Here is a 22,307-nt window from a genome sequence, read left to right on the forward strand (position 1 = left end):
ACTACCACTGATATGATGCCTGTTGTTAAGCAAGTGTTGTTATTCTGCATTTTATATTGTGTTAAATTAGTAAAATAGATCACTTCTGGAAGTAAAAGGGCTTCCATAAGAAGATAGCAATTTCTAACTAGATGAATTCACTTTGGTATCTTTTGTAAGAGTTTTGCCAGCAAACAGCTGGTATATTTTCACATGTCAGCATTACACAGTCATAGTTTTTAACAGAAAGTGAGTAAAAATACAAAGGAAAAGAAAACTGTTTATCAGAAGTGCAGGGGAAGCCTCTCCATAGGTAATCTGACACAAAATTCTGGTCAGCTTTCTGTGTTTTTGTAACCGTCCTTGCCTTTGGCTCTGCATGTTATTGAGACTCTGCAGCATCTTAGGACTTATTTGCAGATTTTTTAAAAGGCAAGGCCTATCTAGAGTGCAGATATTGTACTTTGGGGGAAAAATAACTGGTAATTGCATGGTACCAGATACTTTCATCACCTCTTTGATTAGAGAGAGGTTTACAAATAAGTGCCTTGAGGCTTTAGCTCATGATTATACAAGAGAACTGGTAGGTTTTGTGTATTTTTTTTTCTCTTTTTACTTCCCTCCAGCAAGTGGAAGGAAATTAACATAAAACATTTGGCCTTGTTTCCAGTGTCCACTGTATTTTCATTGCTTCTGAAATGACGCCACGATGCAGAAGACAAGGCTGTTAAATAGATTGATGTCTGCAAGTGGAATCTGAAGTTTTACTTTTCTCTGTGTGAAATGTATGGGCTCAGACTGAAGGTTCAGTAAGAGGCTTGGTGCTTTGCCCTTTTGCCTGTGATTTAAGCACTGAACAGCTGTCTGTTCCTTTCTCTTTTGCTTGTAGTTCGGACCAATGTCGGGATTCTGTTACCTCATATGTCAAAGGAGAAGGGAAGCCAGAAACAAATGGAAGCCTATCCGAGTCCACATCAGAGGCAAAAACTAAATCCTACATCCAGGAAGTTTTAAATGATGTGGGAAAACACAGTGACAAAGAAGCCCTGAAAACAAAGTCCCAGATCTCAACTGGTACTGATGAGCAAACATTATCATCAACAGCATATCAGAAATCTTTGGAAGAGACCAGCAAGCCAACAACAGAAGGCAGCAAAACATCTGTGCCTGTCAGTGTGAAGAAGATGGGCTGGAGTACTTCTGAGGATGGCAAGCCAAGAACAGGCATCCAAGAGGAGGAGGGAGCAATAATGTCTGAACAGAAGGTACAGTATGTCCTGTAATAATTAACAGTGTGAGGAGTCCCTGTTGCTTGACATATTGGTTGACAAATTTTTTTGTGCGACTTGTAATGTTGTTCATGACAGGGTTAGGTTTTTTTTTTTTTTTTTCTTTTCTTATCCTTCTTTATGCCTTTTCAGTTTATTACTGAACTGAGAAAAATGGAATTGAGAAAAATACTGGAAATTTTTATTTGTGTTGTGAATAGAATAGGGTGGAGTCGGGATAGGCAGGGGAGCCAAGGAGGGCTGCATGATCCCCTCCCTGCGTGGTCCTGAGCCCTGGAAGAGGTTAGAGCAGCTTCTGGGAGCACTGTTCTGCATCGCTGGGGAGCAGCCCCTTCCGTGCCGTGGCATACCACCTATGCAAGCAGTGCCAAACAGCTCAGCTGCACTCCATCTGTTTCCACTGAGGTGCTGCCACTGGCTTCCCACTCTTCCTGTGACATTGAAGCAAATGATAGGAGCAAAGAAATATAGGGTCCCTTCAGGCTCTTTTTCCCCAAAACTACCTGCATTTTTTTTCCACTGTTAATTTGCGGAAAAATTTATTTTGGGTGATATTTAAGCTCCTCCTTATATTTTTTTTTCATGGCCTTGCTTGTCCCAGTTTCAGAGTCCATCCAGCCAAGACAAATCAAAATATTTCTAAATGTGTAAAGCATTTTTCCAGGTGGTGGTTCTTTCTCCTTAAAATGCTGCCGAGGGGCTCCCCTTCCTTTCTACCTTGCCTGACTCATACACCCTTAACTGCAGAACCCCAGTTATAAGTTGCTTTCTGAAAATAAAGATGTTGATAGCTTTCTCAGTTGCTTCTATTTATTTACCAGAAGCTTAGAAGGAAAGTTGACTCAAAGAATGGCTTGTCCAGTAGCTGTGTGCACCTCACGCCCCAGCAGTGGGAGGATCGCCACAGAATAAACCTCCGGGCCAGCAGGGAACCAGGCTGAAAAGGGGAATTGCAGAGTTTCTTCTACATTCCTCTCTCTGTTGAGGTTGTTTTTTCTTGGGTAAAATGCAGGAGGAGATTTTAACTTTTGGACGCAAGATATTTCAGTAGAATTGTTTCTACATGATACATTTTTTTTTTTATTGTAGCACATTAAAAATGTTGGCTGTGGTGGGCTGCAGTAAATCATTCAGGTTTAAATTAGTTCGTTTAAAGCTATTCTTTCAATTACACAACCAAGAATTCTTTTATTAGATGGTAATGTAATCAGTTTCAGCAGTTATGCAGCATATGATTGTTATTATCTTGTTATTAGTTCGTGACACATTAAGATCTTTCCTAATGTTTGCTAATTACTGGAATACTTAAAAAATGTAAAAGCCTTTGCCTTCTTCAAAGGCAGTTAAAGGCAGATGGCAGCATTCCTCAGTGTTTGTAGGCTTTGGGGCAGACCTCAGTCTGGTGGTGCCATGCTCTGATTAAATGCAGGAGTGGAGATGCACGCTGTAATGTGCTGAGGGTGTGCTGACATGCTGCACTTCCCCCTCTGCATTCCCAGAAGTGGGAAGAGAAGTTGTCACCCACTTTTGTGTACTCTTTACTGTTGGATATCCCATCTGGATTGAGAAGAATAAGCAAGTGCTTTTCTTAGGTGTGCTCACTGCACTGCTTTGCTTTAATGGTAAAGGCTGATAATCTTATTTACTAAATAATAAGTCTTTTTATAGGCATGATCTTTGAATAAACTAGTATCAGAAAATAATGTCATTTCAAAATGTGGGTCTCTCATGAAGCCTGAAAGGGTAAGAAACTAGCATCTGTTAGAATGACATGAACTGCTTCTATTATCTTGTTGATATTTCTTCAATAATTAAGAAAATTCCAACTGCAGTCTTTCTGCAAGGCATGCTTCAGAAGTGCTTCATAAAGAGAAAAGTATGGAAGAAATAGATTTACTTCTGTGGAGAGAAAGTGGGAACAAACTAAGACTACTTGCCAAAGTAAGATATTTTTGTCTGTGACCCATTTGGAAAAAGCCAGGGAGCAATAGTCACCCATTTGCAGGAGAAGGGCTGTAGCAGTGTTTTGGTACAGAGTTTGCACCAAGAGGTGAAACTCAGACTGGTACTGCTCTGATGCCTGGTGATGTGGATGAAACAAATCCTTGGCCTCATTCCAAATCCACATAAACATTTACAAATGCATTGGAGTAATGGTGTAGGTCATAAAATCCTCTACAAATGCTCAAGCATCAGATTCCAGTGATCTTTTTAAATGAGAAGAACACAGCACAGTTGCTCTGTTGTTCCAAAGAGGATGATGTCTAGCACATGGTCAAGGTGACTCTCAGTGTCAGAATTCCATCACAAATAAACCACTTAAAGCTGGTTATTAAAAATAACTTCTCGTCTAAAGCTTTCATGCCCTCTGGAAATCTTTTGCTTTCTTGTTACTTCTTCAGGAGAGGATTGGCTTGTAATTTTTTGTATCTATATTTGACTAGTGCCAGAGGACTGCAGATGAATTCTGTCATTCTGCCCTAAATGCTTTTTGTTATATAGTTCTTTTTCTCCTCCGCCCACCTATGCCCACTCTTATTTTGCACATAATTTCTTCTTGTTTAGGATGTCTTGGGCCAGATTCAGAAAAAGAAATAGATATGCAGTTCACAATAACCACTATCCATGATTTTAAAATCAGTTTGGGGTTGTCATTGAGTAAAACATAGAGAAAATTTTCAAATTTCTCTGTTCAGGAAAGGGTTGGTTCAGCTGAATGTCATGGGAAGAGGGTCTGTCACACACAGACAGAGGTGGGAAGCCCTTTGTCCAGCATGTGCACGCAGAGCTGCTCAGCCCCAAAGCTGAGCTCCTTGGATTTTGGAGGCGAAAGCACCGGGGCTGGCAGAGGGTGCCAGGACAGAGTAACACCTGTGTGTCAGGCTGAGACCAGCTCCAGGCTGTGCCCATCGAGCTGAGCTCTAACAGCTCCCTTCTTGGAAGAATGCAGAATGATTGTGCTTCACACTGCAGTTTTGCCACTTATGAAAGCAGATAAATATTGAGCAGGAAAGCCATTTACATGGAGAAGTTCTTCAGAAGGCCTTTTTGTAACGTTCTGTGTGGAGGTTCTCCACTGAATCTTTCTGTGTGACTGTCTTCTTTTTTTAATTAGAAAATTCACTTCCCATACCTTTTGAATCCATAAACTTGTTTGAAAGAATAATTTTTAGGAGAAAATAAAAATCAATGAGCTGTGACAAGGTTTAGGGTTTTTTTACATAAAATTTAAAAGAATTACGTAAGGTTTTGAAATTTCACAGGTCAGATGCATTCCAAATAGCATTTTCTTAGACTTGAGAGCTGCTGAGATATTCCATAGCTGATGTAATTATCAGGTTACAGCATGCCAAGGAGTAAAAAAGCCTCCTCCCATCATGTACTTCAGCAGTGAAACTGCGAGTCATTATGTACATAACAGAGACAGGGAAAACACTGTCCGTGATAACCTCTGTTTTCTTCTCCTAGTCCTGATCAGCATGTTCTGTCTTGCAAACGTGCTGTTCAGATGTACTAAAACTGCATTTATTAGGAATGTAGTGACAGTGACAGTGAGATTGAGAGTGATTCAAGCTCAGGTGAAGAGCAGAGAATTACTACGAGAGTTTACCGACGGCGGTTGATTCTGAAGGTACTTTGTGATTTGCTTTCTTGAGGTGACGTTGGCATGAAAATGGGTTTGGTCTGCTGTGTCAGAATGTCAGTTTTGGCATCTTGGAGCCCCTGTGGTAATGTGCTTTCCATGGCCAGTATGGATTTATAACCCAGTGCTAGGTTGCCTTTCCTTGCTTTAACACAGGTTTATGGGCGTCTTCTGTTGGAAAACAACTGTGCTGCATGGAGTGCCGTGTCCTTCACTGCCACTGTTGTGCATGGCATCTTAAAGACTGCAGCTAGATGCAGCATGTTGGTCTCCTGTAGAGCAAATATGAGCCACCAAAAAAGATGGATGACAATATTTCTTTTTTTTTTTTTTTCTTCAAAAAATTCTGTGTTACAAGTAAAACATATGTAGGAATATATGAGTGGGATATAGGAAAGTATGAGGCACGTACTCTGGTTGAAACTTGTGGTCCTAAGTGCTTAATGTGTTCTGGAAAACTTTCTCACTACAGCAGATGATCCTGATTTTAAATCTACTAAAGTTAATAAAAGTCCTTGCATTGCCTTCAGTAGACTCTATTTATTATATTTATTTACAGAGAGCCTTTACTTACAGCACAATATACGATATATACTGATAACAATGATATAATCATATAAATAATTGGTTTTGCCCTTATAATATTTTTTGTGGTCATACAGTATGACATTATTTTCCTGCAGCATAGAGCATGAGAAAATAAGTCTCTAACATAAACCATTGTGTAATTCCTCAATAACTTACAGGATTTATTAGATTCTTATTAGAAAATCATGTAGTCAAGCCCTGAAAAAAAAAAAACCTTAGTGCTATTACAGCACTAGCGCAGTTTGCTTAAGCTGTAATTGTTACTTTAGGAATAAATTGTGACATTTCAATTGCACATATCTATATCACTGTTGCTTGCATGCTTTGTTGAGAGGAGTCTGCACACCACAAAAGGCACTGCACCTTTTGTGTAATGTGGCTGGCAGATAGGCTGCTCTGCACAGCTACAAAGAGACCAAGGTGCAGATGCTTTTGGAAGAGGAAAGGTGAATTTCTGGCTGCCTCCACCATGAATTATTTCAGTGTACCCGTCGTGCTTCCGTTCGGGACAGGACAGGAATGGCAGAACTGAGCTCAGCAGAAATGAATGTTTTGTCCGATCCCCATCTCCCCGGGCAGAACCTGCTGCCTTCCCTGAAAGGCCCTGGGCCTGTCAGGGTACAACCCTTCCTCAGTAAATTCCCCCTGCAGATAAGCCCTGACTGCTCAGGCTTAGGAATGTGGTTTCTGTTTTCAAACAGGGCAGGCCCCTCCAGTGCTGCAGGAGTCTCTGGTAACACACAGAGTGTAAGTGTGCTGCAGATTCAAAGACTGCATAGTTGGTCTGTGGCTAAGGGCCCCCACCCAATTTATGTCTGAACTATTCTGGTGTCCGCTGGTTTGCAGTCAGGAAGTGTTGGAGTAGAAAAGAGGAAAGCGTGTCAAAGGCAGCTTTCTCGTGCTCTCTTACAGCCCCTGTGTTTAGAGAAAGGCACAGAAAATTGATTTTACATGTGGTGGTGTAATTTGGGGTAGAACTTTTAACAGAACCATGGTAAAGCAGCAGATTTAGTGTTGGAATCTGCAGCTAGTGCAGACCCAGTGGGAAGGGTGTGCATGGCGAGTGGAGGCGGCTGAACCCGCGCTGTTGGGAACGTGTCTGATCTCAGCTGGATTAGAGCTGTACCTGTCTCTTGATTAGAAAATACATGTGATTCTGTGGTTATTTTCTGATCATTTATAGCTTCTTTTTTTATCCCCCACTCTGCATCTTAAGACAAGCTCAAAAGAGAACAAGAAAAAGTTTGAAAGCAACAGTCATCAGGCCTTTTAGAGAAAGAATTTGATAGTAGGAGCATCCATTTTGATCATGTAAAGTTCACGAAATGGCGTTATGAAATGGAAAAATCAAGATTTAACATTGGTAGGGACTTTTTGCTGACCGTTCCCAAGATCAGAGGTTCACTTTGGGTGAACTGAAATCACTGTGAGAGCATGCACAAGCAGAGGTACAGCTCCTGCATCAGGGAAGATCTCTCAGGATGTGGAGGCCTGGAGCAATGCTCACAGCCTGCAGAGGGAAAATAACTCACTCTGCTGCTGCAGGGCCCCGAGCAGTGACCAGGAGCAGCAGGTTCTCACCTGCCAGTGCCTCAGTGCCTGGCAGGGTGCTTGCCCAACCCCACAGCCAGCTTGTGTCCAGCAGCAGTGGGCAGGGAATGAGGGTGTGCTTGGAGCCTCCACTGAGCAGAACTGCATGTGGGAACTGGGTTACTGTAGCCCTTATTAATAGGATCATAGAATGGCTTGGGTTGGAAGGGACATTAAAGGTTATCCAGTTCTAACCCCGTGCCATGGGTAGGGGCACCCACCAACAGACCAGGATGCTCAGAGACCCATCCAGCCTGGCCTTGAACATTCCACAGATAGGTCATCCACAACTTCTCTGGGCAACTTGTGCCAGTGTCTCACCATCCTCACAGTAAAGATTTTTTCCCCTAATATTAATTGCTCTTCCTCTTATTCATTACTTCCTGCATGTTGCATTTAAAGCAACAGAGGTACTCACACAGCCTGCAGGCATAAAGTTTGCTGGCACTGAAACCTTGAGGATAAATTGAGTGCTGTGGGAAAAAGGCTTTGCCATGTGCCACCACAGGTACAGTCAGGGCTGAATTGCTTCATCACCTTTGCTCTTCTTTCCCAACATGTTTTTCCTTTCCGTGCCATTCTGCAGTATTGCTAACACTATTACTTCCGTTTAACTGCTACCTTAATTCTCTGTCCTAGCCCAAATTTGGGGAAGGACTTTTCTCTCCCATGGAGGTATTTTCCCAGCAGTCCAAGAGCTGAATCCTGTCAAGCGCTCAGTAGTCTCGAGCACATTCCCAAGGGATTTAGCTCTTCAGAGGGCTGAGCCCATAAAACCAGACAAGCAAGGACTGATGCCCATTTCCACATGTAATAGGATCCTATTCTAACCTCAAGGTAGTGCAGATGTTTTTGTTTTCCTTCCTTTCCCCTCTTGTGTTCACATGGTGGATTGATGGGATGGGGTATTGCAAAAGAAATGGGTTTATGGTAGTGCAGGAATGCGAGCAATCAGCACACAAGGGGAAAATAAGAGTGCTTGCCACAATGTGGACATTCAAAGCCTGATCCAAATCTTCTGTTATTCAGCCATGGCAGGAATCGGTGTCCAATTTTTCATGCTTTTTCAGAGGTTGTTAAATCTTTCATGGATACAAATTTTTGGCTAAAGCTGTTTTTAATAAGATTCTTGCCAAAAGGTTTATGGTGGAATGTAATGGAAAATAAAATATATTTCTAAGCAGTGGTTATTCAAATGTGATGTAATTTAGTATCTTGTACTTTAGCTATTTCTTTCCAATTTTTATTGAAGATTTGTCCCTTTCTGTGCATTTTGCACATGACTTGCTCCATTACTGATCATGGAGGGTTTGGTGCAGGAGAAGTGTACAGGAGAAGTTGTACAGGAGAAGTGGCCTGAGCAGCAGTTAGTCAAAGCTAGAGCCAGCAGCTTCCATGGTCTTGCTGTTCAGGGGAAGCATATTTATGGAAAATGAAATGTGGCCATCCTGTAGGTGATAAGAATTAAGTGCCTGTGCCCTGTGTGAGGAAAATGGGAAGCATTTCCTTTAGTGTATTCAGCTGGGCACAGCATCTCCACTGCAGTCTCTGTCTGGCTGGGAGAGCTGCAATAAGTGTCCTCTCCCTGTCCTGCCCCATCGGAGTTGGAGCTGCTGGCCTCAGTAAGATAACATGGAATAAATCAAACCCCAGACTGCAAGTGCTGTTCTGAAGTGTGTCCTCCATGCCACATGCACCAGACCTATGCCCCAGCTCCCAGTAGTGGACTATACTCTGTCCCATTTGCAGCACCATTTGCTCTCAGGTCTTCTTGCCTGGCCTGTTTAGTTGGGATTTTTCTCCCTCTCCTGTGGCTTTAGCAATACATCTGCAAACAAGCAACTACAGACTCAGCACGGGCGCAGGCGGAGAGTTGTGGCATCTGATTAGCAAGGTCTCCCTGAGCAGGCAGAACTCACTAATGAAAATGACCTTAAAGAAAGATGTTTGTTTCTCCTGCTGCTGCCAGGGAGGCTCGAGACCCCAAGGAGACCGAGGCACAGCTGCTGCTCATGCATTACAAGAATGTGATCTTGAGACTGAAGGGATTATGTCCTGATGTGGCTTAGGCCAGTGAGGGAAGAGGTCTGAGCGTTCCATGCAGCTTCTGTTCCCATTGTGGCATTGCCTCTGGTCTTAGGCAAAATTAAATATTTAGGATCTTTCCATCTTGCTTATTTCCTCCTGCTTTTAAATTCCCTTTTATCCATGGCGGTAAGATGCATCCAGCTGCACCTTTTTTCTCCACTGTTTCAACAACACTAGATGTATGGAAGGAATAAAAGGGACTATTATCCCTCTAGTAACAAAACAAACATGAAAGAAAACCAGAGCTCTGACAAATCTACAGTGAACTTTGGCACAACACTGTAGCACTGACTGTATAACTCCATTTATCTGAAGGTCCCTGGGAACACCCATAATCTGCAAATAACTGTTAAGAAAATCAGTGGAGCTGGCAGAAGACTTTGAGGAAACTGCTCTATGCTTCTCCTGCCCTGGAGAGCAACAGAGAGAGGATACCAGCTGGTTTTGGCAGGACTACACTCCAGTGAGCAGGGTGACATTAAAGCACTCTGCTTTGCAAAGCTTCCTGGCATGTTCTGGAGCTGAGGCTTGCAGACTACAGCCTTTGTATGCTTTAGTCCCAGGGATATAACTGGGCTTCCAGTAATCATGGTATTAGCTTTTCTCCCTGCCTTTCTAAAGCTTTTGGTATTATGACAGTGATTTTGACTGGTCAAGGGTAAAATGAAGCCCACATAAGTATGATGCAGTGGAAAGAATTTTATTCTCTAGCTGTGACGCAGATGCACCAGCTTTGTGTTTAAAAACAGCTTTTGTTGACAAGGTCATCTAATGTGCCATTCTAACCCAATGTTGGTTTGAGCTCTAGCAACTAAAACTGCCAGTGGGTAGGGTTTTTTTCCTAGCAAACATCCATCTTTATAACTGCATAGGATTAGAAAAGTCAGTAAATCAGATCTACCTCCTGCCAGTTGTGAGCCCTCCTGCAATTTGTTTAACTACCCAGCAGCAAGAGAATTGTGAAAGCTGGATTTCATGCGTGCTGACTGCTGAGTATTTACAGCATTTATCCTTGAATTGTGCTTAAAGGAGCATGTAGCTACTTAAAACCCAAAATTCACCACACCTTTAAAACTACATTTTCTTCCAGGAGACATCTTTTAGTGCAGCAGTACACTTTTCATTTCTTTTGACACTGGACACTGTAACTCTCACTAAGTTGTTCTAAGGGATAACCTTGCTGGTAGATGCAGTAAGGAGTCAAAGAACCAGTACATAAAAATGGTGTTGGTGTGCCAAGTAGTCTGGTGACATTGCTACTGGCCATGTTGTTTTATTTCTGGTTTTCATGGGCTTTATTGTAGTGGCTTTGGAGACCCTGCTCATGAGAGGGAACCTTTCCATACCTCTGTCCTCCATGGGATGTCTGTGCCAGGGTTCCCTCCTGCTCCTTGGGGTACTGTGTTGGAGCCCACTGGGGAGTCTCTGAACCCACATGTGGAAGGCCAGGAAAGAAACTGTGCATCTAGTTCCCCATCTGCTCTGCATCTGATTAAAGTGTGAAGTCTCCAGAATCAGTCTTTCCCCCTCCCATCTCTTTGTGAGTAGGAAACCCCACAGGTTTCAGTTCCCAAACCCTTTCCCCAGTCACTGCCCCTGCCTGGCAGCGGTCCCGTCCCTTTCTTGTGAGAAAGGAAGCAGCCGGCTGCCGCTGGGGCCCCGCTCGCTGCAGGGACCAACCTCACACTTCCCTCCTCCTGCACAGAGCCTGGTGCGGTGCCTAGCCAGGTGTGCCATTTCTCCTTCTGGGGAATGAATTTTTCAGGCTCCATCTGAAGGCCTCAGTAGCTGTTTGTTCTGCTGTGCTTTTTTAGGGATGCCAACATTCCCTGGCCCAGGCACCTCAGCTAGGTGTGTCTCAGGCACAAGACCTCATCCTTATGCCCCTGTGCAGTGGAATCCACCTGGCTGTGGAGCCTGTCCTTCTCTTGGCAATGCTTCCTGAAGCACCAAAGTTCAGCAAGTTGTACAGTTCGCCAAAAGTCTTTGAAAGCCTGCGGAAAAAGATGTGTAAAATGTCTGAATTACATTGCTTAATTATCAAGTGATGACTTCAGTACAGCTTTCAATGAGAAACCAGCAGCAATTCTGTACTTGTGAAGAATGACAAACATGGCCAGGGGCTCTGCTCTGCAGTACTCCCCTCTGGCTCCTGCCTGCTGCCATTCTCCCCAGGCAAGGAAAATGGAAAACCTTGGCTAGAAAAGACCACAAATGGCTTGTAAACAAAAGGCAAGGTTTGTTTTGCTTAGATCTTAGAAATTACATACAATCCCAGTGTTACATTGTACATCTTGAAAAAGCTGTATTAGTAGGGAATACTGTTTAAAAAAATACACATGGCATCACTATATTTGTTTATTATAAAGCAGGGCCAGGAGCTTATGCAGACAACTATGTAGTGTACAGACCAGAATACACAGAAACTGGATTTGCCCTGTGCTGTTCAGTACATCGAAGCATTACAAAAGCTGTAATAGTCTACTTTCAAAATATTGTTTTGTAGTTAATATTGTTATCACGTGTTTTATACAATGTTTTCTTTCTGCTTCTTCCCTCTACTTATAATTCTTCCATAGTGGGTTGAAGGTGAGGGGAGAAGAAAAGTTTTAAGGAATTTTTTTGTTTGCATTATTCATTTACAAGTGGAAACTTTTCATATGTAGGCCAGCTACAGTATCATTATGTTTGCCTTTCTTATATGAAAGATATAAGCACAAACAATGGATATTTTTGAGGCATCAAAACAGTGCTTGCTTCAACACCCAGGTCTGGAAATATGACTTTGTGAGGTAAAGTTAGCAAAGTTCTTTTGGAACACAAGTTCAAGACTGCCAGCTGGGCTCAGACTCTAAACTCATGTCATTTATTTATGATTTAAACAGTAATTCCTTTAAGTGGAATTAAGTCACTGGCATAGCAGCTAGGAAACTGCTTTTACATTTATTTACACTGGTGCTATAAATTGCTGGTCCTACAAGAAGTGATGGCTGGAGTGCTGCTGATCTCAGTAAGTCATGGACCAAGCTGCTGAGGCTCCTCGCCACGGTGGCACCATGCTGGGCAAAGGGTCACGTAAGATAACTTCCTTGCTTTGTAAGTGCTGAGAAGTCCTGTCTGTCTTCTGTGTTTGTGTTTAAGACCTCATGTTTAGCAAGCTATAGGCAGATCTGTCTTTTTAAGTCCCAAATTTCCCCCATGTTAGACCATAGTTCTGTGTGTGCCGAAGCAGAAGCACTGCTGAGTTTCACTGAGAGGCTGTGAAAAGCTAGGGGATGTCTCATAGGACTCAGACTGACCACTCAATTTTGTTGCCCAGAGAGTTCCTGCCATGCATTAGTTAATAAGAGCAGTGTGCTAGAAGTTCCCTACAGGCTTTAAGGAAACATTTTGTAGGATAAATGCACAGGTATCAGCATTGCTAAATGAATGAGGCTTTCATACGGTTCGTGTGACATAAAGCAAACTGTTACATAAAGTTGAAGCTAGCATGTGCTTGTTGCTTGGATTGGTGTGGAAATATGTGTGGGTTTGACGGAATATAGGCTCTATTGCTAATCTTATAACACGTTCTTTAGGGTGAGGAAGCAAAAAACATTCCTGGTGAATCTGTAACAGAGGAACAGTTTACCGATGAAGAAGGCAACGTCATCACAAGAAAAGTAATCATGAATTACATCACTACTCTGAGTTTTTGCATTCAAGTAACTTCTTTTAACATGCTTTTTCCCTTTAGAATCTAGGAAAAAAAAATCGATACTTTTCATGTATTGCTTCCCACAGATCACCCGGAAGGTAGTAAGACGTGTTGTTATCCCCCATGAGAGGAAAGTTGGTGAAATGGTAATGCAACCGGGACTACCAGGAAATAACAGTAGGCGCAGAGGGTTGTGTGGACTGCTAGAAAGTGCTGCTAAAGGGCTGGAGGTTTGCGTTTAACAAGAAGCCTTGGCAAAAAGTGCGGTGCTTGCAGTTATTGGCAAGTTGTGCATTGGGATCACGGGGCAGGGGCGGCATCAAGGGGGCCTGGCTGATTTCTGTCGGCACAGGGCATCAAGGTCTGTTTCTGTAAAACAGGCAGCAGGTCTAAGCCACGGGTTTGGGGCCTGTTTTGTGCCATCAAGTTGAGCCGTGTCTGTGTGTTTGGTTAAGCCCTTGCAGAATCTGTGCCTTACAGCTGTAGGTGGATTGTGTGGCTTTTCCACCAGCCCAAAGGAATGAGCTGCAGTCTGATCCCAGTGGCCTCTGACTCACCTTGGTGTGATACCCCTGGTGCTGGTGACTGAGGGTTGGCAGGGTTTGGCTCAACGAGAACATACCCAAGTAATGGTATCCTTTACAAGCAAGCACCAAGACAGGATTTTGTCCCTGGTGATCAAAATTGGAAGCCTTCTTCAGGCCTGGACTATGCCCACTGTATCACCCTGACAGTGGGCAGAGCAGGACTATTGTGTGCCAGCACACCCCAGCCCCTTTTGGGAAGGGCTTCAGTGACAGGGGCAGGAGTGGGCAGGCTGTGCCTCAGCTGTCATCTGTCCCAAGGAGGCCTTGGGGGAATGGGCATCACCTCTGTAAACAAATGGCTTCAGAGGAGCTTGTGCCTCCTTCCCCAGCACATGGCCCTCAGACATCTCTGCTCAGTAAAACTGTCACTGGTGCTAATGCAATTCTTGTCTGAGTGAAAACAGATTCAGAAAGGAAGATAACAAATACCCTTTCTTTTCTGACAATAAAAAAAAAAAGAAAAAGAAAAAAAGTTGGGAACACATAAGTCACAGAAATAAGGGAATTGAAACAAATTTATTTCCATTCCCTCTTTCCTGATTGTTTATGAAGGAAAAAAAAAATCCTGCTCAGCAAGGGGTAAACATTTTCAATTTGCTGCACCAGATTAGATTAGTTGGAAACTACAAATAGTTACAAATACATCAATGCAGATCACCTGAGGGGTAAATTCTGCCCATAGCCACACATAAACAGATGCCTTTCTCTGATGTGAGTGAGGCTTGTGATTACTGGAGAATTTATTTTTAGATGATTATTGAGCTACTTCTAATGAACAAAGATGAACTTTATTTTGGGGTTTGCTGTTTTAAAGACACTGAAACCTGCACTGCTTGTCACTGTCATTGGTTTTACTTCTGTGCTGCTTCAGTGGTGGTTTTTGCTGGCTTTCTTCCTCTTCCCTTTATTCCGTTACTAACCTTCTCACTTTAAAGCACAGACGTTGTGAAACATCATAAGAGCAGCCACAGCCTCTGCTGTTGGGAATGCCCACCAATTCAACTGACCCAGGAGACAGCTGGGAACAGGATTTTTCCCTGTCAGTGGCACTGGCTCCCACTGCAGTTGGCAGCAGGGGCTCTGCCGAGGACTGACTGCCAGCCGGGCACTCCAACCCAGGGGTCAGGCTGAAATTGTAGAGCTGTGTTTTCTTGATGATGATATTTCAGACCTGTGCTTTTGCAGCTCAGCAGAGTGGATAAATAGATTGTGTGTATCTTTGAAATGAAGTGTTAATGTGATTTAACTGCTTTTTACTTATCCTGTTACAGCAAAATGTGTATCCTGTTTTGGAAGCTGGTTTACAATTATGAGTGCTCTCTGCAGACTATGTTAATGTTTATACTTTTCCTTTAAAGCAGGGGGAAGCTTATAAGGTTAAGACAAAGAAAGAAGTCAGACACGTGGAAAAGAAAAGTTACTCATGAAAGCTGAAAGCCAACCACTGAACGGTCAGTGTGATCAATTTTCTTCCCTTGTTGAAGGCTTTTGCCAGCATGGGGAACAGCACCTGGGCTGCACTAAGGCTTGCCTCTGCTACCCTGACTTTGCTTTCCAGCTGCAGACCTGAATAGCTGGCCCTTGATCTTGTAAGCAGAAAATGACCTTGTGTTCACGTATAGAAATTAATCTTTACTTCTTGGAAAATAAAGCAAAGCAATATTCAGGCATGTGCAAAATTTCTGGGAATTTTACAGTGTCTAGTGTTTGTAATCCATAGAACTTTCTACCCCTAAAAGCTTAAATAATAAAGGAGCTGCACACAAATAAACCTAGGAGTAAAATGCTTCTCCCACTGTCAGACATGTGATTTGAGGGCAGTTATGCAAGTCAAAGTCCTTGTAAGTGAAGTGTCTCTGTTTGCCAACAAATAATCCCTTCCAACTGTTTCTTGTTGAATTTTATTGATCCAGCCTTAACGATTGTAGCAAGCTAGCAGCTGATGGTATAAGGGCTTCCCAAGCTAAACCCAAATGCACAAAGACACCCTTGCAGGGAACTCTGTAAAGATGTGAAGAAGAAGCCAGAGGCTGCTTTGTCTCACTGACACAGCTACACACAGAGATGTGCCTGTGTGTCTTTCAATGCTGGTCCATCTGTCATGGCTCCAAGTGTCTAGGTTTACCATGGACGTGTCTTTTTTCTGCTCTTCTCTCTTAGCTTTGTTGTGTTTCAGGAATTGGATAGAGGGAGCGTTTATGAAGTGCAAGACTGTGTATTATCCTTTTACTGTACATATGGTATGGGATTGACTGTAAGATTTAAGAACAGAATAAACAGGACCTGGTAAACAGACCAGATAGTGAGGAAACGGACAGACAGAAGCAGAGTCTCTCTTGAGTCACCAGTCCCTTCTAATGGATGCAATATAAGGTAGCCCCTACAGCCCCCTGGCCCTACAGGTGCTCTGTGCATGTGAGTAGAGCCATTCAGACAAACAGCACTCTGTGTGTGGGATCTAGCTGAGGGATTTTTGGGATCAAGCCCCCAGGAGCAAGCTGTGTGAGGTGACTGGTATGATTTCAGTATCTGGTTAGCACCTACTGCATCCACCTGAATTCCTGCTTTTACTGAGAGTCCTCCTGTGTGTGCTAATAGAATAATACAGCTTCACGTGTCTTGGTGCTCAACACACTCATAAAATATTTATTGTTTGGAAAAGGGAGGTGATTCTTTTGACACAGCTTTCCCCTTTATGGAGCTCAAGGATATGGGAGTAAAGCAAGCCAAAGCGATGGCACTGTTTGTATGAAATTGTGTCCCATGTTGGGTCCCGTGCTGTTTCCACTGTCAATCTGCAGGGGCAAAGCAGCAGAAATGTGTAAATTCAGTCTTTGAAGGCAAGATGGGGCATTGAACCCCATAAGCAATGCAGTTAAAGAGCTTGCCAGCATATGAGTTTGATTCAAAAGACACCAGGGATAAGCATTTCATTTTAAAATAAAATTACATATATTAGGCAGTCTTTGCCTGATGTATGAAACAGTCTGACCTTCAGGAAGCCAGAGTCTGAGTTCCTCAGAATCAGATCTGCTCCCATGACTGCTGATGCATTTCTCCTGTGATTTCCAGTAGGCAAGTCTTCCATGCTAGAGCCCCTGAGGAACTCAGAGAGTCGGCCTTAGATAATGAACCTTTGCTCTGGGGGAAACTTTGTCCTGTAAGATGAATCTCTGTAGTCCAAACTTTGATAGGATAAGCATGACCAAATGTGCACTACATAATTGTGAGTCTGGTCAAGAGCCCATTAAAAACATTTCATTTTGATGCAGAAGGGGATGTGTTTGCCCAGGCAGGGAATTCTGTAGAAAAACTGTTTGTTTTGTAATCACAAGAGACAAAAAAATTCCTGTTGGGCAGGCAGAGGAGGTTATTTTTTTTGGAGTGTTTGAAAAAAATCACAAATTTTGCTAGGTTTTGCTGTGAAAATGTCCCTGTCACCATTGCAGATAAGCCCACTGTGAAGCATAGGTTGAAAGGAGAAGCCAAGAACTCCTGCGTGCAGTTCCGCAGGACAGCACGGTGTGAGCTGGCGTGACTGCTGCAGTGGGAACAGGCGGCTCTCAGCAGCAGGACAGATTTATGACAACTGTAGATGTGGGCAAGGACAGATTGCTTTAGCGCGGAAGGAGACTGCAAGCACTCCTGGGGAATGTGTGTGGACCTGTGACCTGATTAGTGAACAGGCATGTCCGTGCCAGCCTGAGCCCTGCCGGCGCCGTGCCAGCCCCGCTCCTGAGCAGGCTGCCCTGTGCCCAGGTGCCGGAGAGCCGCGGGGCTTCCAGCTCCTGCTCGCTGCTGTGTTTGTATTTCTGCTTCCTGCCCTCTCAGCTGCCGGTGTACGACAAATGTCACAAACTTGCTGTCCTTATGTGCATGGCTCTGGTTTGAGGGGCACTGTCTCTCCTCGGTGCCATTCATGCAAGCCAGGCTGGAGGGAGATGGATGGTGCTGCTCCTTGTCCATGCTTTTGTCCTTCACCAAGCCTCCTAAAGGCTGGGCGCTGCATTCCTGGCTCTGCAGGAATGTTCCCTGAGCAACTGGCAGAGGTGGATGTGCAAGGAGAGCAGGTTTTCCATCACTGCGGGGATGCTTGTGCACAATGAAGAAAAATGTGCTGTGGAAGCAGCAGCTCTCTCCATCTGGAGATGATGCTGTTCCTTCCACAACAAAAGAACCGATTCCTTGTCATCATTGCATCAGATGAGCTGGTGGCATGTCCGGGGTGATGAAATGCAGTGTGCTGCAAACATATTTGTAAATCAGTTCACGAGCAGTGTGGACATCTGCAGCTGCATTTTCCCTTCACGCTGGAGCTCAGCTGATGTCATTGCCTACCTAGAAACTGTGTGATTTAGCCTATTGCAGAATTCCATCGTGCCAGTTACATTTCTGTTTAGTCAGGGAAAGGCATGAAACTGATTCTAACAAGATATTTCTGAAATTATTTGTTCTCTGTTTTCTCTCCACAGTGTGCTTTTACTGCCAGTATTCTAGAGGGACACTCATGGAAGAAAAATCAACAGGAATTAAACATTCACCTATAAAAGTGTGCGTGTGTTTGCTGCTTCCCCACATTAACCGCATGGTTTTTATGCAAAAAGAAAAAAAAATCCCAAACAAAAAATTATTTTAGCATGAGCCAATTTACAGAGCATGGAAATTCACGTTCATTCACAGGATTGGAGGGTACTCAGTTACCAATGCAGTGTATATACAAGATGCCATGCTGTTAACAGCTTCTCTCAAGCAGTTTGATGTCATCTCAAAAGAAATAAATTCCTGTGGCCAGAGAGGATGTGCGAAGACAAAGTGGTTAAACCATGGAAAGACACTAAAAATACTAAAATCCACAACAGCTCGCCTTATTTTTCTTGGACCCAAACTGTCAGGGTATAAAACACTATTTGTTTCTTTTTTAAACATCAATAGTTTTGCTGTAAATAAATAACACTGTATAAATTCTAACAAAATAGAATAAGTGTTGATAAGGCACTGCCTTTTCGATCACAAACAGAATATTGCAAATGCATTGAGCAGGCTAGGTGTCTCAAATGGCTGCACCTACAGGGATATTCTGGGTGTATCTTCACAGATTCTTGTATATTAGCAATTATAATGTTTGTATATGCAAAATCGCTAGCTTGATTTTAAAAAAATCTTTAAAATCTGCTGCAAATTTAAATGATTCCCAAAATGAGGAATTCTGTAGTTCTGTGAAAATTTTTCTTCAGAGTACTAATATTTTGATGCATGTGTTTCACCTTATTTTGATTAAATCTTTTCCAGTTTTGCAAACACTATTCCGCAACATGAAAAATAAGATTTTATCTGTAAACACAAAGCCCTTCATCTAATATTTGTTGCTGTTGCCAATTTTTCAATGAAATGACCTAAGACCCATAACATATACAGTAGTTGCATTATGGGGAGGGGGGTGCTATCTGTTCTTGCTTTATAATGGGGGTAATGCTTGCAGCTTTAGAAGTGGGTTGGTGCTCTAAGGAGTACAAGTTTGGGATATTTTTAAATGAACTGAAGAGAAATTATTAGCTAATAGACTGGCAGCACGCTGTAAAATTATTACTGTATTGTGTACTGGCTATAAGATGTAGAATCTTTCAGTAAGCCAATCATCTGTAATCATCCTAGCAGTGTAATATTAGGTTGTTAAGGCTGCTGTGTTTTAAAGGGCATTTTTATTTGGTTTTTGGTGAAATACTTTAATTTGTTGATTATATTCATATGGAAACAGCATTCATTGATAATAGCTCTAATTACATATGTATGAAAACAACAAACACTGGATGATCTAGTTGATTATTTAAGCATAAAATAAATTGTGTTAAAACTCTTGGATTACGTGTATTTGGCAATTTTCTTGTACCCCACAGATGTGAGGCTTCGCAAGGCCAGCAGTTATCTGCCTCTGGCTTTCATCTGCTTTTCCTCTCTGTTTCTTTTGTCTAATCCACCTCTTCATCTTCCCAGTGTGACAGGCCATCACTTGGCAGGCTTTCCCCAGGTCGGGGCAGCAGAGGAAAACACAGCAGCCAGCACTGCTGGAGATGCCACTGGAGATGTGGGGAAAGGGCCTGTGCAACAGGGGTATGTGCAGCCCTTTCTCCAACACGTGTGAGTTCTGGACCTCCTGTGAATTCTTTTGCCCTGTCAAGAACCAGGAAAAGCACTACCAAAAGCAATTTTCTCCCCAGTATCAGTCAGATCAATAGCAGACCCACAGCCCACGAGGACATTAGGATGTGCATCCCCTGTGAATTGCATGCACTTCCTGTACATTATGGGTGATAGAGCGCTATAAGGAGTGGCCAAAACAGAGGCTTGTAGGCAGCATCAGTACACACACTCTCTGAACTGCAGGCTTCTGCTCAGGTGCAGTAAATACAGTTTATTACTCAGGGATCTGTGTGTTTTACCTGGCTTTTAAGGTAACATGAAGATGAGGTACTTCACACCAGCTTTGGCACCTGAGGAAGCACCCCTGCTACACATCCACCTCAGTCTGGTTGTTGTTATCTGGTGATCCCCACAGGATCTGGTCCTCACCTGGACCAGAGATCCCCACAGTCAGCAAAGCTCTCCTGACTGTGATGAACAGCACTCGGAGAATGTAACAGGTTGGTTTGCCAGTGTCTGTGAGTTATTAGGGCCACTGGCTTTTGAAGCAGTGACAGTAAATGAAGTTTTCATCCTTGGAGCAGCCAGTCTGTGATGCAGTGTATGTTTTACCTAGGTCGGGATACTGCTGGTACAATGCCGGTGGTTCAGGTCTTTATGCCGAAGTTTGGAGGACAAATGCCACTTACACCACAGGAGAACAAGTGCATCTTACTGCAGTTCACAGTCCGACAGCAGGGATCATCCTGCAGCCTCGCCATGCGGACGCCTCCCTCCCTCCCTCCCTCCCTCCCTCCCCTCCAGCATCCAGACCAGCTGAATGAGAAAGAGTGTTTTCAGTAAATGCTGTGAGATGTACATATACAGTGATTGTACAGTCGGAAGCCAAGGCCGTGGTGACAACCAGCAGGAAGGCAGGAGCTCTACTGTAGAAGAGCCTCGTTTCAATCTCTAACGGCATCCAAAAGGCAGCGTTTTGTTTGACTCGTCTCTCCTCCGCCTGGTTCCCTGTTAGTGCCTGGTGCTGGTGTGGAAGGAAGCTGCGGCTGTGCCTGCGATGGCAGCTCTGGCAGGCAGAAGCTCTTTGTGTAGACAGAGAAGCGCGGCTGCCTGCGCGGGTGGCAGAGGTGTGCGGCGGAGTCTCCGCAGCTCTGCTGCCGCTGGTTGTGCGGCGGCTCCGCGCTCGGGGCGGCTCTCGGCTGTGGCAGCGCGTGTGAGGAGCTGCCGCCTCGGCTCTGGGCTCCGAGGGTGCCCTTGTAGCACGGCCCTGTCACACCCCGAGCGGGCTGTGACCACGACGGACACCTCTCCTGGGCCAGCACGGACCGTGCCCAGCAGGGCAGGTCCCGCTGCTGGCACGTCCCGGTCCCCAGCTGCTGCTGCGCGGGCACATCTGTGTCACAGTTCGCTTCCCCCTCAAATACAAAGAGATAACAGAGAACAGGAAATCTGCAGCTAAATTCACAGAGTTTAAAATTTCATGTTAAATGCTGCACAAACAGGATTTTCTGGGTGTTGGTTTTGTTTTGCACGGTTCCAACAGTAGCTCAGGATATTTGGGAAAAAACAAGGTTGAAGTGTAAATGGTCATATGAGAAGGAAAACAGAAATCTTGCCAGAGCTAGCAAACGGCACAGACAGCTCTGGAGTGAGTGAGGACCCTTCCTAAATGTCCACTTTCATCTTTTTTTTAAACTCATGTTTTCCTCAGTGAGAACATTCCCCTTAGAGGCAAATTTTTAAGTCATGGGACTCTGATTGCATCTATTAAAATAAACTTGATTGCTAAATACAGTGTTATTTTCATCCTTTGATATTTGATTTAGTACTAATTAATAATGCTGCAGAACATCCTACTGTACTTTTTCCATTTCTGAAAGAATATCAATTACACTTTATTTGTGGCCAATGACAATTTTAATGTCAGAAATTCTAAGAGCTCCCATAGTGTGGTGCTAACATTAGTGGGATAAGTGGCAGTCACTTACAGGATTGCAGCACCCTGCCATTAATGCTAATTTCCTGGGGGGTTGTTTAACACAGGCTTTGTCTGTAGCACACAGTGTGCAGGAAATCGAGGTGCTCTACTGGGGAGGTCACTGCAGCCTGGGATGTGGGGCACATGCTCCCAAAAACCTCTCCATGCCCTTTAGAGGAGGAGTTTATAAGTGGGGCTCCTTTGAGCAGGACCAAGTTGATAACATTTGATGGAACTCCATGAAGTCCATCGGTGGCAATTTTATCAAATTTTTATACAAACTCAGCAGGAGCAGCTTGGCCTGGAGAAGCTGTGCCAGCCCTGCACGCTTGGAGAGCTCTGCAGGGGCAGCACGATGGCTTTGGGGCAGCCCTCCTGCCCCTGCCAGCCCTCTCCCTAGGCAGGGGGTGCAATCCAGAGGGCTGGGACTTGCCTGGCTGAGGCTGGTGCAGGGATGCTGGGCAGGGTGTTGGCAAGGGGCTTGGCTGTTGTCCTAGCCACGTGCATGATGGATGAAAAAGCTGCTGCTGATCCATTGCATTCTTGGCCTTGGGGTCATGTGTGGGGAATGCAAACCGATCCTCTGTTTTCAGGGCAGATCCTACCAAACTGGGGCTTTAGGAGGAGGAGCTCCTGGTTCAGCTTGCCTCTAACCCCCGAGTGAGCAAGGGAGGGAAAACATGGTCTCCTAGTGCACAAAAAAATATTCTTGCTTGGTTGGAAGTACAGC

The 22,307-nt window shown here is 44.0% G+C and overlaps 1 protein-coding gene across 35 annotated transcripts in view; it reads left to right on the forward strand.

Annotated features, from left to right (window-relative positions):
- The window catches only part of ANK3 (ankyrin 3), a 341,257-nt gene extending 321,937 nt beyond the window's left edge, over positions 1 to 19,320 (forward strand). For 16 of the 35 annotated variants that reach the window (XM_068197124.1, XM_068197131.1, XM_068197128.1 and 13 more), the window contains 6 exons: positions 869 to 1,244; positions 4,801 to 4,899; positions 12,756 to 12,839; positions 12,961 to 13,020; positions 14,820 to 14,912; positions 17,934 to 19,320. In XM_068197124.1, coding sequence (XP_068053225.1) covers positions 869 to 1,244; positions 4,801 to 4,899; positions 12,756 to 12,839; positions 12,961 to 13,020; positions 14,820 to 14,888 — 688 coding nt within the window. In that variant the 3' untranslated portion in view covers positions 14,889 to 14,912; positions 17,934 to 19,320. The remainder of the gene's footprint in view (positions 1 to 868; positions 1,245 to 4,800; positions 4,900 to 12,755; positions 12,840 to 12,960; positions 13,021 to 14,819; positions 14,913 to 17,933) is intronic. The other 19 variants (XM_068197112.1, XM_068197117.1, XM_068197118.1 and 16 more) reach the window with 6 other exon arrangements.
- Positions 19,321 to 22,307: the final 2,987 nt, after the last annotated feature.

Source organism: Anomalospiza imberbis, chromosome 8 (genome assembly GCF_031753505.1).
Source record: "Anomalospiza imberbis isolate Cuckoo-Finch-1a 21T00152 chromosome 8, ASM3175350v1, whole genome shotgun sequence".
In the NCBI taxonomy this organism is placed as follows: Eukaryota; Metazoa; Chordata; class Aves; order Passeriformes; family Viduidae; genus Anomalospiza; species Anomalospiza imberbis.